The following is an 18,951-nucleotide window of genomic DNA, read 5'->3' as shown; positions in this document are numbered from 1 at the left end:
AGAAGAGTCGAGGGGTGCATTTCATTGTTCCTGGTGGAGGATGGCATTTGGTGCAGACTACACACAGCCTCACTCGCCCCGGGCACCTGAGTCCACACAAGGACCTGGGACCTCCTTCATCTAAAGAGGACAGGGTTTTATGGTGCTGCTGGTGAATGCAGAAATAAAAGGTCTTGGTTCCTGCCCTCAAGGGGCTTAAAGTCCCCAGAAGACACAGACCCCGCATTATAATGTGATTCATTTTCTAATGGAAGTGCAGTTTAGAGGGGAGAGTTCCGCAGTCTGCCTTGGGAAGGAAGGAAGTTCTCTCTTGCAAAGTCAGGAGCATGGAGGCGTGTCCTTCCCTTCCCAGCAATGCTCCACTCTGTGGATACGGTGCAGTTGCAGAGTTAGGTTTAACCAGGGTCAGAGTGCCACCCAGTGAGTGAGAGGAAGCCAGAGAGGGACGAGAGAAGGGAGGCTGTGGGAGAGAGTGGATAACGTAAATCACGGAATGCAAGTCGGACAAGAAGGGAAGGCTGGATGGGAGACGGGAAGGGTGGTGGAAAGACGGTGGTGGGGTCCATGGTTAGTAGGTCCTGGTGAGGTCAGGGAATGCCGAGTTGGCGTTCTGGATGGAGGGCACCAGGAAAACCTGAGAGGTAGCTCTCACCTGGGACGTGTGAAATTGGGATTAAGAAAGGGCCTTGATTATTGGCAGAGCCAATCAAAATGTCATGTGAGCCACATGTGCAATTTTAAACTTTCTAGTAGCCACACAAAAAGGTAGAGACACAGATGAACCGAATTTAAATACAGGAATATATTTGATTTAATCCAGTATATTCAAAATAGTATCAGTTCGATATGTAATCACTGTAAAAGTGATGGAGATATCTATACATTTTTTACTCGGGCTGAGCCTTCAAAATCCGGTGTGTATTTTGCATTCCGAGCCCATCTCATTTTTGCCCACATTTCGAGTGCATCAGGGAGGACGTGCCATTAGGAGAGGGAAGATAAGGAAGAGTCAGAACTGGAGACTGAGAGAGAGCCACAGTGAGCGCAGAGATGGGGAGGGGAGCAGGTGTCCCTTAGCAACAAGGAGAAGTGTACAGTCGTGTGATGTGAAAGCTGGGATTTTTAGGGAGAAGAGAGAGAAGGTTCTGGAAGTAATGAGGAGCAAAGAAAACCACCTACCACACCCTTAGGTCAGTTGCATGAATGTGGGAGAGAGAAATCCATACTTGAGAAGACAAGGGAAGCAGGGTTCAGTTAGAAGAAGAAAGAAAAGGAAATGTTCGAGCAGAGGTTGGGGAAATCAGGGTTTTTTGGATGACTGGCTGGGACATCTTGGGCCACAGTGGGAAGGTTTCAGCAGATGGGGATGGAGATGTCAAAGGAGAAGAAACAAGGCTGTCTGGGGATTATGGTGGGTGATGGGGAGCCCTGGGGCTTCTGTGGGGCTGATAGAAGTCAGGACCGAGGACTCAGTGAGGTTGGGGTGCTGGTCTCAGGGCAGAACTGCTGGCAAGACTGAGTGTTGGTGATAGGGGTCTTGCCAGGAGCACACAGAGCCCTAGGGCACCAGCACCCCCTTCCCAACGGTGGTATGTGGGCCAGGGGAGGGGGGCCTTGTCCTGGAGCGCCAGGAGCTCTGGAGATCATTTTGGCTCTTGTGGAGGCAGGGAGATCGGGGGAGGCCAAGGGAGGTGGAGGGAAGGGGGCAGGGGTCCTGTAGCAGTGATGATACGATGTGATACATACAAGCGGTCATGATACAGTGGTTGCCCTTGATGGAACACCAGGCTGTGCTCAGGGATTCAATACATTGTCTCCAAAGCACAGGGAGCTCAGCTTGGTGCTCTGTGATGACCTAGATGGGTGGGATGGTGGCGGGCAGGGATGGGAGGGAGGTCCAAGGGGGAAGGAATATATGTATACGTATAGCTGATTCACTTCGTGGTACAGCAGAAACTAACACAACACTGTAAAGCAATTATACTCCAATAAAAAGAAATAATTAAGGTAAATTAAGAAAAACATCTCAGGACATATTATTATTCCCAGTTTGTCACTGAGAAGGTAACATCTTAGGTGAAGCAAATTGCCCAAGGTCACCCATGTAGTCAGAGGCAGAGCCTGGATTCAAATCCACATCTGCCTGGTCCCTAAACCCCGCCCCTCAGCGTAGCTCACCCTGTTCACTGCGGTTCCAGGACTCGGAGACCCTGGACTTTCAAGAGCTAGGCTGCTGGTGGTGAGAGGCTGAGAGTGGATTCTTGGAGTTTCAGGTTTCAGAGGTGGAGACGTCCTGGGCAATGACAAAGCTAGGACGGGGCCGTGGGAATAAATGGCTCTGTTGCAGGAGAGAGATGGAATGAATTATTCTAAGAGGAAATAGATATAAACCCAAATAGGTTTGGACAAGAGCACAAGGACAGGGTCTTAAATGGCTTCAGAGGGAAGCCTGGGACACTATCCTCTACAGACATTAGGTCAGAGAAATGCCCCTCTCTCGCCAGCATCCTCCCCCTTCCCCCTACCATCTCCTGGGGCTTCTGGGCTGGAGTCTAAACTGCATATGCAGAGTTCAGCAGTAGGTTTCGGAAGATATAAACACGGCCATGAAGAGGGAGGCCAGCAGGGTAGGGCTGGCCGGGGCCCTGCCCTGCAGACGCAGATGCTGGTTAACCTAAGGCCCAGCCACAGAGCCGATGGGGCCCGTGATGGTTCCAGCCTTCCACACAGTGTCCTGAAGCCCACCTGTTTCCTGGTACCTTCCTACTTCCTGCTATCTGGCTTGAGACTGAGTTCAAGTCAGGATAACCCAAGATGTTCATAGCGGGCAGAAGAAGCCATGTGTTTAGGAAGTCCTGTTAAGAGAGGGGGCTGCAGGGAGGGGCTGGCTACTGGCCTCCTCTCCTGACGCTCCGTGTGGATGAGTTTCTCCAATTAATGGAGGAGGGACTGGGAAGATAGAACGTACCAGAGACCCGAAGGCGGCAGATGGCAGCGATCAGGTTGGGAGGGGCAGATTGAAAAGGATCAAGAGGGCGTGGGAGACTGGGACAAGTGTCCTGTCTGAAGCTTGCAGGAACCGTTTGGTTTATGGCGCTCGGCTCTCCCTGCGTGTTGATTCTAGAGCACTATTCACTCTTAACAGTTTCTCTGTTTGCAAATGATCTCATAGTTTGTGCACTGGTAACAGTGAGCTTGATCTTGTCCCTTTGCCCGGAAAGTTCTATCTGGGCATCTTGCTTCTCTGGTCCCATTCTGACCTCAATATATTATGCAGGAATTCCTTTCTTCCCTCTGGAGCTATGATGATCTCCCAACCCTGACCTAAGGGCATCTATTAAAATGTAATATGACATCTTAAGTATTCTAAGCATTTCCAGTGTGTCCAGGGGGAGCTGCCTTTCACATGTAGGTTTATGGGGATTTGGGGCGGGGGTGGTCCCTGGATACTGACAGACTGAAGGTGAAAAGGGCACTGTCTTGCCAGTGGGTGGAAGTAAGAAAAGCCTGCCTACCTCGGGACGCCCAGGGCAGCCCCAGGACCCTCAGCTTGTTGAGTGTGTCCTTTCCCTGCCCTCTGAGAAAGGCCCTCCTGGTAAAGTGTTCTGTTTGTGACCAGGAATATAAAAATGGTTGTTCCAGCTACTATTTCTAGGTAAGTTTTCAAAGCCCCAAAGTTCTTTGTATCTAGTTTAGGTCCTAGGTTCTAGGAGTTGATGAACCTCTCTTGGAGGGGCAAAACTCCATCACCAAAGGAAACAGCACAATGCCTGGATACAAAGGTGAATTGAGTGGTGGAGAGGAGGATGTTTCCTAGTCCAAGGCTCCAAGATGTCAAAGCATCAAATACAGAAACTAGAATACATGGTTAGTACAAAAGCCTAAACGATGGCTTAGAAGGCCCAGTAAATCTGTCTTCAGTTTATTAGTCTCACTTGTCTACAAACAGCCAACTGATGTTAATTGAGTATCTGCTATATGCCAGGACGTGTGGGATCCAGAGGTGAATCACAGACCCTGTTCTCTGGGAGCTGCCCCTCGACAGATGTGTATTTTTATTCATTGATTGATGGGTGCAATTCCGTTCTCATTATGAACTATCCCATTATTGGCCATGATTTCCCAGTGAAGCTCTCTCTATACCTGACAGCTGTTGGTTCTAGGCCTTAGCAGGTGACAGAGGTTCAGTGGGTCTGAGGACCATCGTCTTTGCTCAGATCTGCTGAACTCCCACCTGTGGCCCAGCCTGCACTGCTTCCCGTGCAGAGGCCAGAGCTGGAGGCTTCTGAGCCTGGAGGCTTCAGGGACAGTCCCAGCTCCCTCCCGTACAGGTGGCATGGGCTGAGACTTTAGCCTTCCTGTCTTCAAACCCAAACAGCCAGGTGGCCCTTCCAACTCAATTGGTGGTGGGATTTGGGAGAGTGAGACGGGGGTGGGGCGGAGGGTATTAAACCTATCCATTCCTGCCCCGAGGATAAACCAATTCATCCAACCAAGGTGGACCAGGGCATGGGCGGGAGGTTGGTCTAGCAGCCTGGAAAAAGTAATGATTTAAACATGGAAATAGCTGAGCCCTGGCCTCCACATTGCTAACACATCATCAGATGATTTATTTCCTCTGACAAGGCGCCAGGAGAGGAACTGGGAATCTTTCTGAGAGGGAGCCAGAGCCACTCTATTGGAGGAGGGTCTTTGGCCCCTATTTAGGTCGAACCCTGAGCCCACTGTTGTTTTGAGTCTCTCTGCATTGCGACAGCATTTCTTCCAATCCATGCACTGCCCATGTTGGGTAAGAGTATGGGCATCTTCCCCCAGCCCCAGGACCTGCTTCTTCTTCCTGGGACTCCCTGGCCTCTCCCCTCCTCCTGGGTTGCAGTGACCAGCCAGCTCACCTTGACTGCCCTCTATCCCCTCCCACCTGGCTTTCCCTCTTCATCCCTCGGCCCCAGCTGCAAAATTATATGCACACCAGCCAGAGTCTCTTCCCGCTGCTGATAAATAAGCACACAAGCCCCTGATTGTTCTCAAGAATTTTTATGCAGAGTAACTTGAGAAATAGATAGGGATGGAAAAAATAACAAGTATTGCAGGGAAGTTACAAAATATCTCTAGAAGTACTTGGAGAAACTGTCCTAGGTCACCATAACATCTAGATTGAATTAGCTCCACCATCCCTCCCTCTCCTTTTCTTAGAAATGGGATCCCATCGGATCATGCAGAGGACTGTAGTCTCCTTTGTCTGGCGCCCTCACTGGTCTGCCTTGAAGATTCAGGTGTGTGGTCCAACAGGGCAGAGGTGATTGGTGCTCACCCCACCCCGGCTGGTGGTTTGGGACCCTCCTAGACTCAGGTCAGATGAAACTGCTCTGCAATGTCCCTGCCTGACACCCTCCTCTGCCCTTTATTGAGGAAAAGTAAACAGAGGTCTCCATGAAAGCCAGAAAGTGGTGGCAGCTTCAAAGACAGAGGTTATTTGGGGCTGCCTATTACAATGAACAATGTGAGTGATGAGTAACCGGAGTGAGGATGATGAAGTCAACCTTGGGAGGGTTTAACAGGATCCTTGGATGGGATGAGCGCCAAGGTCCCTCCCAGCCGTAAAACCTTATCTCCACCTGCTGTGTATGAGCTATGGGACCACAGAGAACAACAACAACGACAAAAAAATGGCTGAGTGTTTGTTGTTGGTAAAACTCAATTAGGTGACAATTGAATCGTTTCATCCTGTTTTATTTTTATTTTTATTTTTTTAAATTTATTTATTTTTAAGGTTGTTTAGACCCAGGTTCTTTGGAAAGAAGTAAATACCCACTTTTATCAGATGATGCAATTTGTGAGTATTTTTTCAAATGGAAGGAAAATAAATTCAAACAGATAACTCCCCAAATGCCTTAAAATTATGGTTAAGAAATTGAAAAATCAGTTTTGTAAAGAAAGGCTAAATTGATGCAAGGGCTAACTCAGAATGCTTTCTCATGTCTCCCAGCCAATATGTGACAGGGGCAGGCTTTGACTCTGTCTGCACAGAGCCCCAAAACCATGCTTGTCCCCCTGTGAGAGTGTCAGGGACCCTCACCTGCCTAATATCGTACAGGGAAACAAAGACCCAGAGGTTGTGATGCTCCCACTGACACTGGGGGACCATCTCACGACGCAGCCTCAGCTCAGCTGTCTGGGACCAAGTGGTTTTCAGATAAACTTTCCTTTTCTGTTCTTTAACCCTTGCTCCCAAGCACTTCACCACCCTCAGTAAGCAGTATTTTAGCAAAAGCTCTTTAGGGGGTACTCTTGTTCCCATGATTAAAAGGAACCCGTCACAATTTTAACCTCTGGGAATAATACAGTAGTTTGAGGCAACCTCCTTTTGTGTGTGTCCTATTAAAGAGAAATCAAAGTTTAAAAAAAATTAAATGAAGCTCTGATAATAGAAAGACTTTAATTGATTTTCCAAAAATGTGTCTCCATATTGTTGTTTTTTTGTTTTTAAACAGATTAGTGGTTTTCTTTTTTTAAAAAAATTATTTGTTTATTTATTTATTTATGGCTGTGTTGGGTCTTCGTTTCTGTGCCAGGGCTTTCTCTAGTTGCGGCGAGTGGGGGCCACTCTTCATCGCGGTGCGCGGGCCTCTCACTATCGTGGCCTCTCTTGTTGCGGAGCACAGGCTCCAGACGCGCAGGCTCAGTAATTGTGGCTCACGGGCCTAGTTGCTCCGCGGCATGTGGGATCTTCCCAGACCAGGGCTCGAACCCGTGTCCCCTGCATTGGCAGGCGGATTCTCAACCACTGCGTCACCAGGGAAGCCCTTCATATTGTTTTGATATGACAAAAGCCTTACTCCAGAACTGGGTACCTCGATGCCATAGATGCATGATTTCATCATTGAATCAGAACAAGAATGTCCAGGGCTGTGGCTTAGGCCTCTGGATGTCAGCATCAGCACCACGCGTGATGATGGTGCTCAGCTAGGATTAGGTGCCAATTCAGTCCCAATGACTTGCTCCCACAGTTCACCTACGTGGGCACTAAGTGGCTATTCCAAGTCGTGGGTGAATAAGGAAAGCCAAGATTTTGTTTATTTTTTCAGGCCAAAATTTTGCTCAAAAATTGGTTTTTCAGCCAACAAAAATGTGTCAACTATTTGTATACAACAACTGTAAGAACCAGTCTTTGCACCAAAAATAAATGACTTACACATGTCTTTTGTTTTTTTTATAAATTTATTTATTTAATTTTTGGCTACGTTGGGTTTTTGTTGCTGTGCGCGGGCTTCCTCTGGTTGTGGCGAGCGGGGGCTGCTCTTCGTTAAGGTGCGCGGCTTCTCACCGCGGTGGCTTCTCTTGTTGTGGAGCACGGGCTCTAGGCGCACGGGCTTCAGTAGTTGTGGCAAGTGGACTCAGTAGTTGTGGCACCTGGGCTTAGTTGCTCCGTGGCATGGGGGATCTTCCCAGACCAGGGCTCGAACCCGTGTCCCCTGCATTGGCAGGCAGATTCTTAACCACTTTGCCACCAGGGAAGTCCCACATACCTTTGTTCTTGCAAAGAACCTTATTGCAGTTCTGCTGTGTGCTGGTTGATGGGTAGGGAAATGGGTGAGTCTCAGAGAACCTTTAGACAAGCAGGGTAGGGAGAGATGGAAATCGACAACTGTGAATAATGAGGTTAGTATCAGAGATGAGGGCAAGGTTCTGACGTGGTTATTTCAATGGCACTTAATCCTTAACATTTTACCTTCTAGATTATTCTTAATCTTGAACATCTAAAAAGTTTGGTTTTGCTTCTCTATAAGTGAATTCTTCTGTGGAGAGCATCAACTTTTTCTCCACAACTTGCATTGAACTGTGATTTAATTACTTTTACTAAAGTTAATGATTCTCAGAATGTGACTATATACGACAGTGGTATTCAAGGTGACATATGGGTGTGAATTTGTTATTTTAATAGTTAGATATTTATTTTAAAGGAATAAGTACCATTTATTTATTCCATTAATAATAATGGAATAGGAAGATACTAATTTTCCACTTATGAGGATGATATAAAATTTCCTTCTTACATAAATTTAAGTTTAAAAAAAAAAGTGGAGTGAGAAAGAAAATAATAGCCCAGGGATACTCAGCTATGGGAAAATTGTGCAGCTACATGTAGATGGGTGTTTAGAGGTGGGGAAACCACCCATCGGACTGCTTCTAGCCATTCATCAGCAAGCACGGCTCCACACAACATCTCCCAGCCTGGCCTTCGGAACCCAGTCTGCAAGTCACTTTGTACTTATTTTTTAGCTCCTATTTGCCCTTCTGGAGTCACTATCCTGTCCAAGCCTCTTGAGCCTCCTTCTCTTGGCTTCCTGATCGTCTGAGATGTCACCCGCCTTTCTGGAGGCCACTGCAAGATGAAAACCCTTTCCCTTGATTCTCCCAGATCTTGGAAGAGTTTTTGTTTTGTTTTTTTGGTGTCATTCTCCCCCTCGATCTGGCTTTGTGTGTGACCATGTCTGCAAGCAACGACTATGTTTAATAACTAACAGCTTGGTTTGGTACTTTCCTCAGAACAGTTCTCACACGGAGGAAGAAAGTTTTCTTCTTCAAGTCACAGTTTTCAAATTTCTAATAGCTATAAATCAGACGATAAAGCTGGAGAGAAAGATAATAGATTTCAGCCCATCTAAAAAAGCCTGTCCTTCAAAGCCCTGCTGAGTTGCTGCCTCTTCAAGGCAGACCCTGAGATGACCTGCAACACAGAAGGACTCACTGCCTCTGCAGTGCCATGCTTTGCTTGTGCCATATCGCCCCTCTACACCTGCTTCATTCACACCTGTGTGATAGGTACCAGTTTATATGTCTTCTTCCCCTTGGGTGTGAGCATCTGAAAGGCAGTGATTGTACCTTCATCTCTCATTCAACAGATATTTTCTGAATGCCTGCTGTGTGCCAGGCACTGGTTTAGGAACTGGAAAGTTGGACGTGAATGACACTGACAAAATCTCTCCCTCACACAGCTTGTTATCTTTGTATTTCCCAATGTCTACCATAGTGTATTAGTTATCTACTGCTGCGTAACAAATGACCCCAAACCTTAGCAGCTTAAAACAACAAAATTTGTTATCTCACTCCGTTTCTGAGGAAGCTGTGGGTGTGCAAGGAAATCCAAGATTTTGTTTATTTTTTCAGATCCAAAATTCTGCTCAGAAAATATGTATATACATATAGTCCAATCTGGCAGAAATCTGGGAGCAGCTTAGCTGGGTTGTTCTGGCTCAGGGTCTCTCATGAGACTGCTGTCAAGATCTCAGCCAGGGTGTAGTCATCTGAAGGCTTGATTTGGCTGGAGGACCTGCTTCCAGACTCACTCATGTGGCTGTTGGCTGAAGGCCTCTGTTCCTTACCATGTAGACTCTCCATAGTGTATTCATGACATAGTGGCTGGCTTCCCCCCAAATGAATATTTCAAGAGAGAGAAAGAGTAAGCAAGAAGGAAGCTGCAGTGTCTTTTCTCTCATCTCAGAAGTGACCCACCATCACTTCTACCATATTCTACTAGTCACACAAGCCAATCCTGGTACAATGCAGAAGGAGACTATACAAGGGGTTGGGATCATCTGGGGCCATCTTGAAGGCTGGCTACCACAGTAGGGCTACCACAGTAGGACAGTGGGTGTTCAATAAAAGTCTGTTAGAGTTTTTACCCCAACAATCCATAAGTCAAAACCTTTACTGAGACTTCCCTGGTGGTCCAGTGGTTAAGAATCTGCCCTCCACTGCAGGGGACGTGGGTTCGATCCCTGGTTGGGGAACTAAGATCCCACATGCTTTGGGGCAACTGAGCCCGTGCGCTCTAGAGCCCACGCCACAACTAGAGAGGAGCCTGAGTGCTGCTACAAAGATCCCTCAACTAGACACAATGCAGCCAAATAAATAAATAAATATTTTTTTTAAAAACCTTTACTTTTTTTAAATAGACTAACTTTTAGAGAAGTTTTAGGTTTACAACAAAATTAAGTGGAAATTACAGAGAGCTTCCATGTACCCCCTGCCCCACACGTGCACAGCTTCCCTTATAATCAACATCCCCCACCAGGGAGGGGCATTTGTTACAACTGATGAACCTACACTGACATGTCATTATCGTGCAAAGTCCATAGTTTACGTTAGGGTTCACTCTTGGTGTTGAGCATTGTATGGGCTTAGACAAATGTATAATGACATGTATCCATCATTACAGTATCATACAGAGGAGTTTTACTGCCCTGAAAGTCCTCCGTGCTCCACCTGTTCATCCCTCCCCACTCCCAACCCCTGGCAACCACTGATCTTATTACTGTCCCTATAGTTTTGCCTTTTCCAGAATGTCATAAATCTGGAATCATACAGTAAGTAGCTTTTTCAGATTGGTGTCTTTTACTTACTAATCGGCACTTAAGCTTCCTCCATGTCTTTTCATGGCTTGATAGCTCATTTCTTTTACTTTTTTAAAAAAATAAATGAGCATACTGTTTTTACTGATTGCATTGCTTTGGAGTGTTTCCAATCTTCCATGAAGCTTAAGTAATTTGAATGGTCTACTCAGCTAACATGCTGCTGCTATGTTATATTAAAAAGTCAATAAAAGTGTTTTGGGCAGACGTAGTAACTTGTCTTTCCCCTAAATTGTCTTCTTTCCCTTACAGTCATATTCTCTAGCCATCTTGCCAGAAACATTCAGTGAAGTTCCACTTGTGGAACGGAACTTCACTGAATGTTTCTGGAAAATCTCTATTTGAAACCCTTGTTATGTTCTATCTAGAATGGATTTTGTGTAATGCGCAAGGTAATTGAGTCTTGCTAAAGGAACTGAGCTCTCTCAGACGAAGGTCTATGTTGTGTGTGTAAGTTGATGAAGGGATCTGTCACCAGGGGTGCTTGCTATTAGACAGAAGCCTCAGGTAGAGGAGAAGGGAACTACTCTTTTTTGATGGGGAAAAAATAGAACTATATCATTGCAGTTTGCCCCACTGTTATAATGAGCTGGCAATACACGTGCAAGCAACAGGGCAAGATGCAAGTTAGCAGTCTTCTTGGCTGTGTGATTTTCCTCCCCCATTCTGCCAAATATTGAAAGTTAGTACAGACTTGACAATAAAGGGGTGACGCTCTAATTAGTGGGAGTAAAGGAAAAGTAGCCCTTGCTCTTGTGACTGATTGGTTTAGGAAGATGTTTTCATTCCTAAAGGGAGGAAGGGGTCCTGATTGCTTTGTTTTCCTCCCGAAGGTGAAAAATTTCAAACTGAATGACAATTAGCACTAATCTAGCACTTTATAAATCGTAAGTAGCCTCACTAGTCAATCCGTGACTGTGTGTTGTTTGCACTTAATCCCTTACTGTATTAATGTTCAGCTTACTAAACAGACTGCCTCAAGCTCAGGCAAAGTATTAATATAATGTCTTGTGCCTCAATAAAAAAGTTACGTGCAAAAAGTTATATCAACTTCTTTTTGAGAGAACGATTTCTTTTTTGTAATGAACAAGAAATAGAACATTTCAGTGAAACTGGAACAGTTAACAGCATATGGTTGAACTTAATTAAACCTTCAAGGGAAATAAGAAGAGGGTCAAACAAAGGCAACAAATGAAGAAGCCCAAGATGGATTGGGGATAAACATAAGGACAATAGCATTTCAGCCTGGGTATCTTCTGACCCCTCCCAGTAGCTAGGCTGCCATCATTCTCATCATTATGTCAAGAAAAGCAGGGATGAGGAGAGCTGGAACAACCATCGCAATAAAGATACTAATGTTTGTATAATACACTATGCTATGCCTACCGCTTTGACTCTCGAGGGAAAAAAACTTTTCTCTAAGAGCTGCAACCCGCCAGCCAGTGGCTCTCATGAGAAAAAAAAAAAAGACAAAGTGCTACAAGAAGCTTGCGTATTTAGGAGCAAAACAGGTTATAGATCCTACTGTGTGGAAAGAGATAGAAAATTCTGGAAAAGAAGATTTAGGGTGAGTTAGAAAGATGTGCAAGTCTTTGTGGAAAATCAGGTTAAGTCTAGAAAATTTGCTACCATTTAAGTGTTGATGAGAATGGTAACTGAATTTGTATTTCTCGACAACTCGTTCCAAATCGTACCCGATGTTTTACGGAAATAGTATGTAATAGTCCAACTTAGCTATTTTAACAACAGCATTTTCAATAAAATGGAGTAAATGCGTGGGAAAATGTTCCTCACTGAACAATACCTCTGGAGAGCCAGGGCACCAGCGTGGTCACCGCCATTTCCCTTGTGGTCACCAAACCTCCTGAAGGCCGTGCGGTTGGCAGTGTTACCTGAGAGGTGATAAGGAGCCCCCGAAGCACCTCAAATGTTTTCTGACTCTCAATTATTTCAACATCTGCTGTCAGCCTTTTCCGGTTCCCACCCGTGCCTCCATGAGCAATGTTCTCCAGTTGGCAATACTCTCCTTTGCAGGGGGCAGAGAATGAGCATGATAGGGACATGCGTACTTTGAAAAAAAAAAATGCCCTCCATAGATTCTTTTTTTAAAAAATTAATTAATTAATTAATATTTTGGCTGTGTTGGGTCTTCATTGCTGTGCGTGGGCTTTCTCTAGTTGCGGCGAGCGGGGGCTACTCTTCATTGCGGCGCGTGGGCTTCTCATTGCAGTGGCTTCTCTTGCTGCGGAGCACGGGCTCTAGGCTCGTGCGGGCTCAGTAGTTGTGGCTCGCGGGCTCTAGAGCGCAGGCTCGGTAGTTGTGGCGCACGGGCTTAGTTGCTCTGCGGCATGGGGGATCTTCCCGGACCAGGGCTCGAACCCGTGTCCCCTGCATTGGTGGGCGGATTCTTAACCACTGCACCACCAGAGAAGTCCCCCCTCCATAGATTCTTACCTGCCGTGCTGGGGGTCAGGGCGAGACGGCATCCCTTCCTCTCCATTGTCAGCTGACAGAGCAGGTGGACGTTGGTGAGCTTGCTGGCCTCTGCACTGGCCATCTGAAGGCTGCCTCGAAGGAGAAGTCCAGTGGAAAGAGGACAGAGAGTCAGGGCACCTGGGTCTTCACCCAGGGTTTGTCACTAACATTTGATGTTCTTCATCTGTAAACAGAAGGGGTTGAACTAGACAATCCGTAAGTTCCATTAGAACTCACATTTTGCTGTTCCATTTTGGCCAGAACCTGATGAGCCTTGTGTAATTTCACAGGATGAAGTTAGGTACTATGTTTTCCTGTAAATCTTAACCCGAGGTTGTAATCTGGTGGTCGGATGCGGCATGTAAATGTGTTTTGTTTTGTTTACGCTCCCTAGTGGTTTCTTTTTTTTTGCTCTAATTGGTTGTCAACACTTAAAAAAAGGGAGATTTCTCCAAATCACTTCTGACTTGTCTTGAAGCCAGAAGTGGTTTGGAGAAGTGATGTTTGGATCTGCCGACGCCCGGCCCTTCTTCCTGCATGGCAACCTCTTCTGGACTGGGCATGCACTGTTGGTTTCCCCAGGCCCACCTGGCCCACATCCCTTCCAGGCCACTGTTAGAAGCTGGAGTTTGCAACCTCTTTCTAAAATTCTCTCCATCTTCTCCTAATCACATGGGACAATAGCACTTTATAAAGGACACATATTCCAGCCTATTTGAGCTTTCTCTGTGACTTGGACTGGCTCTAGGAGGCGGGTTTGCGTGGCCTCGTGAGCTGTGGGCATGCCTGTCTGGCTAGTTCGTGAGCACAGAGGGTGGGAGGAGAGATAGAAGCAGAAAAGCTTCTCACGATTCAGAAATGCTTCCCACCATTCCAGCTGCATTACAGATGTGCAGAAGTTGTGTGAGAGGTTCCATGTGAACATCTGCATGCATCAGGGAGAGATGAGACCAAAAGAGAAAAAGGGCTTTGGGGATTTTCAAATGTCTTTTTTCCTCTTCTTCTTACCCTTATTGTCTAGGTCCGTGCCACAGAGGACGGGCGGGTGGTTGCTGCACCCAGCTGGGCTCCCTGTCGGCCCTGAAGCACGCAGTCCTTGGGCTCTACCTGCTGGTCTTCCTGATTCTCGTGGGCATCTTCATCTTAGCAGGTAAGAGCATCCTTTCCCATCTTGGCCTTTAAGGAGGTGAGCAAGAAGTGAGAGCAGATGGGAAAACTGGGGAGCTGGAGCTCTTCTTTCCCACAGTCAGGAACCCAAACACTGCTTTTCTCACCATGGAAACCACAATGGAGGAAGCTGGCTGGTCTTTCCAACCAGGCCTGACTCTGAGCAGCGTTGCCTGTTTTGTGTGGGATGAGGAGCTGGCAGGGGCTATATGAGCATGGGAAATCTCTTGAGTCCAGGAGTAGAGACCTAGCTGCTCCAGGTGGCTTCTGCCTTGTCCTGCCTCATAGTGTGACGCTGTGCATTACACTGGGCCTCCCTAGAGCTCTGCACTATGGTTCATACTGAGCAGGCTGGGCCCCCTGTCCTGGGATGTGATGAAAATAGTTATGAGACACTTTGTTGCTGAGGCTAATCAGGGTCATGGTAAACCTGCTGCCCCAGGGGTGGGATGAGTTTGCCCCAGGTCAGCCGGGCTCTTCTCCCCAGTTTCTGTCTGTAGAACAGGCTAGCGACAGGCTGAACTTTGGTCCATGTCCTCTAGCCCAGAAGCAGAGCTCATGGACCCAGGAAGGGATCAGATGGAAGATCCCATTATTTGATCATCCCAGCTCACACGCAGGTCAGACCACCGTGATGGAGATGGTGGAACAGCTAGGGACAGAGACCGTGGTGGTCTCTCCTGACTCCCACCCAGAGGGAGAGAGGCTCAATCCCCACCTCTCTCGATGGAGGTATATAAGGCTTGACAAAGTGAGGCCAAGGGATCAGTTTATTTCAGCATCACTCATCTTACATGAGTGCCTACTTTGTGCCGGGTTCCATGCTAGGATTGGAGACACTGCTAAATAAGACCCAGGGGCTCCCCTCCTGGAGCTTCCAGTCTAGGGGAGGAGGTGGGAACACAGAGGTAGAGCCCTGTCTCAAGGCAGAATGTGACAGGGACTATGATGGGGCCTTTGATGTTGACACACAAGTGCTGTGGTGACCCAGAGGCGATGCACACAGAGCAAGCGTGGCTGTTGCATGGGGGGGCCGGGGTGGGGTACGGGGAATGTAGTCAGAGGAAGGCTGCTGGCCAGACAGATCTGACTTGGAGCGCGGAGGGTGGGGTCCTTGACTTAACTCTTAATTAACTTAACCCTTAACTCTAGGAATATGGAGGCCAAGTCCTTGCGGATGACCCCTCACTAGAAATCCCTGGTCTCGTGTCACTTTCTGTCAAATGAGACTAGTCTCTTGGGCCCGGTGATGGGATATTCAGTGCTGCCTTTGCCCTCAGATTCCCACACTCGGGGCAAAGGGCATCACTAGGGGTGGTGTCTGTCCCATCAACCATTGACCCGGGTTGCGGGGCAGCCAACAGCAACAATGAGAGAAACTAATGATTCGTCCAAGGGATGATGTCCAGCCAGAGGATTTTTTGAACATGTTCTTGGGCTGCTCAGTGAGAGATTGGGATCTGGGTTTTGTGGGCTTGGCAGCCACGACCATAACAAATTTCCAGAATTTTTGGAAAGTGTTTTGGCCCAGCAGGAAAGCTGGGCTATGGTATTACAACTACTCTGCTGAACAAGAATTTTTAGGTGACAGAAGAGGGTCTGGAGGAGAGAGCCAGGCTGGTGGGGACCCTGGGGCAGGTCTCTGGAGCCCTGGAAGGCCTGGAAGGGCATCATCTCTTGGGTTTCAGAGGAATGAAAGTTCTCTTCCGCGGTCTGAAGGGCTGCCATGGGGAAAAGGACGGACATATTCTGTGTGGTCTCAGAGGGTAGAACTAAGTGAATGCGTGGATTTTGTAAAGAGACAAATTCCCATTCAAAATAGAGGAGACTTTCTAACAAGAAGTGGTACCCAGAACAATGCAGAGAGGCTTTTCTCCTGGCTTGGAGGTCGAATGGGATTTATGATGATGTTCTGGAAGTTTCAGAAAGGAGGGTGGAGCATGGTTTCCTAATCTAATGGAAACATTGCCTCGCTTCCTGTTATTCCATGTGGAAATCTGGGGAGGATTTTGATCATCATAATTACCTTTGAACCTGAAGTTTATGAGTACCAGATTGCCTGTGTGGAATGAAAATTTGGGGTAGATTGGAACTGATCTGATGAAACAGAGCATCAGACTTTATCTCTTGGCTCTGTGGCCTGGCCACTGTCACCTTCCCAGTTTCTTGTCCGGAAAATCATGTTGGCCTCTGGGAGAGGTTTGAGGAGGGTAGCCAATGAAAAACTATCGTAACCAGCTGCCCCTTCCCTAGGGAGGGGACTTAGGAATGTGGTGGATGAGTCCAGAGTTCTTCAAAGAGGCCCTTCCTGACATTGGGTAGGACGTTTCTTCAGATTACCCTGATTGAAGACCTCCAGGGATGCTCCTTTTCAAAAATACCAAGATGGTGGGGAGATGCATGGTTCAGTGTAAACCAGAGCTAGCCTGGCCTTTTCTTAGGTGTCCTGCTGTGGCTGCTTCCTCATTTGGGGCAGAACTTGCTCTCCAGTGCCCTACTGAGGTCACCTTTCATAGGAGGTACTATGGTCTGAATTGTGTCCCCTCCAAAATTTATATATGAAGCCCTAACCCCCATTGTGATGGTATTTGGAGGTGGGGCCCTAGGGAGCTAATTAGGTGATGAGGGTGTGGCCCTTATGATAGGGTTAGTGACCATATAAGAAGAGGGGAGAGAGAGACACAGAGAGAGAGCGAGATCTCTGCCATGTGAGGACACAGGGAGAAGGGGCCATCTGAAGCCAGGAGGAGAGTCCTCACCAACAACCAAATCCGCCTGCACTTTGATCTTGGACTTCCCAGCCTCTACAACTGCGACAAATAAATTTCTGTTGTTTAAGCCACCCGGCCTATGGTATTTGGAGGTGGGGCACTAGGGAGCTAATTAGGTCATGAGGGTGGGGCCTTGTTATAGCAGCCCTAACTAAGACAAGAGGAGTTCTGTATGAACCACGCTTAGACTTCAAAACCTCCTCGTCAACACAAAGCTCATACATCTGACAACTGGATGACAAAATTAACCACTGCAGCCAAGTGCTATGTCTGAATACCTGGTTGGTAACATCTGATTGAAGTACAGATGCCTGCTCTTACTTCAATATTACCAAATTATAGTCTCACTGCATAAAAATATTACTCATAAAATTTCTCATGGGATTTCTCTCGATTCCTTTCTTTATCCAAGTATTCAAAATAAAAGACAAATACCGTATCTGTGTTTATGCAGCATCTCAGCATCCCCTCTCAGGTTAATCCAGCCATTGCCCAAACTATATACTCAATTGGGCTTTCTACCCACCACCTAACTCTCCATTCCTGACCAGCATCCTCTTGGGAGCTTTCCTCTGATATTCCCAAACCATCACTGGGTTCTATGCCCACAGTCTTCCATCATCTCCCAAGAAGGCAGCATCGGTCCATTCTTCCCAAATTCCTCTAAGCCTTTCTATGTCTTCAACCCATTTTACCTGGACTGATGGTTTCCTATTATGTTTTTGTTCTGTTCCAGCGTTCATTGTGGGACAGTAAAGACTCTCAGCCTTAAGTTCATGAACAGGAGAATTGAGATTGGATGGTCATGTGGTCAGGAGGTCCTCCATCTAGCATTTTATGGAAGATGTCCTCTCTGATGGAGTTCAAGGGTTAGAGGAGGTTCAACCTTATCCATGACTATTGTGGGACATGACTGTGGTGACAAAGGGTGGTCATCAGGAACTACCTCTTCCTCCCCTTGCCTGTCATGGCCCCATTGAAGAATTTGAACTCCCACTGTGACATGAAACAGCAGAAAGGGGACGTGTCAACATCTGGGGATCTAATTTGGCAGAAAGCTGGAGCATTACAGCAATCCAGACTATAGAGTTGGACCAGGGAGAGCTCCTGGTGAACTAGGGGCTCCTACCATGCCTTAATTTAATCCTTTCTTAATAGCAGTCAGCCATTGCCATCAACATCCTCAGTAAGTACTTAACTTGTGCATGAGTGCTTAGTGAGTTTAGGACAACAGAGCAAGCCCTGGTGTCTTAGTCTGTTCAGGCTGCTATGACAAACTACCACAGACTGGGTGGCTTAAACAATAAGTATTTCTTTCTCACAGTTCTGGAGTCTGGGAAGTCTGAGATCAAGGCGCTGGCAGACTCCATGTCTGGTGAGAGCCCGCTTCTGGTTCATAGATGGTTGTCTTTTTGCTGTGTCCTCACATGGAAGAAAGGGCTAAGGATTTCTCAGGGGTCTCTTTTATAAAGCCACTGATCCCATCCTGAGGGCCCCACCCTCATGACTTAATTATCTCCCCAAGGCCCCACCTCCTAATACCATCCCTTTGGGGGTTAGGATTTCAACATATGAGTTTGGGAGGAACAAAAACATTCAGTCTATAGCTACAGAATAAAAGATGTAATTCCTGCTCTGGGAGGATTTAAAATCCTAACACACGTTCACATTAGGACAGTGTGATGTAGCTAAGGCCCCGTGCCAAATTCTGCAAAGGAGAGCCTGATTCTCAAGAGCTGGAGGGGTTAGGGCAGCCTCAGCCTGGGAGAGCTGAACACCAAGTGACCCAAATGTTGTTTAAATTGAGCACCCCTTTTTAGATCACGTTGTTTCAAGGAGGTCTGTCGCCGACTTTGCAGTCGGGGAACAGCGTGCTCAGAGCCCACATCCCTTGATACGGCAGATTACTGATACCATCGTGCATCTTGGAATTTAGAGCGTGGTGCCCTCAGCCTTTTCTGGGACACTCTGTCAGAAACAGCACATGCGATGTCATCCTGTGCTTATTGTGAGGGCGGCCTTGAGGACATTGTTTGTTCTGTTACATAACGTCAACTAAGAGGACCCGTGGAGAAAGTATTTTCTGTCTTAGTCTCAGAAGGAGAAATACTGTTCCTGAGGAATTA

At 47.0% G+C, this 18,951-nt stretch overlaps 1 protein-coding gene across 1 annotated transcript in view; it reads left to right on the top strand.

Moving 5' to 3' along the window:
• Window positions 1–18,951, top strand: part of SCARA5 (scavenger receptor class A member 5) — a 117,750-nt gene that overhangs the window by 10,601 nt on the left and 88,198 nt on the right. Inside the window, exon 3 of the mRNA XM_082468929.1 lies at window positions 13,909–14,037. Within this exon, the coding sequence (XP_082325055.1) occupies window positions 13,909–14,037 (129 nt within the window). The remainder of the gene's footprint in view (window positions 1–13,908; window positions 14,038–18,951) is intronic.

The sequence above is a fragment of the Balaenoptera physalus genome (genome assembly GCF_965194825.1).
Source record: "Balaenoptera physalus genome assembly, chromosome: 7".
In the NCBI taxonomy this organism is placed as follows: Eukaryota; Metazoa; Chordata; class Mammalia; order Artiodactyla; family Balaenopteridae; genus Balaenoptera; species Balaenoptera physalus.
The sequence above is the reverse complement of the archived record's forward strand: the minus strand, read 5'-3'. Positions and strand labels throughout refer to the sequence as shown.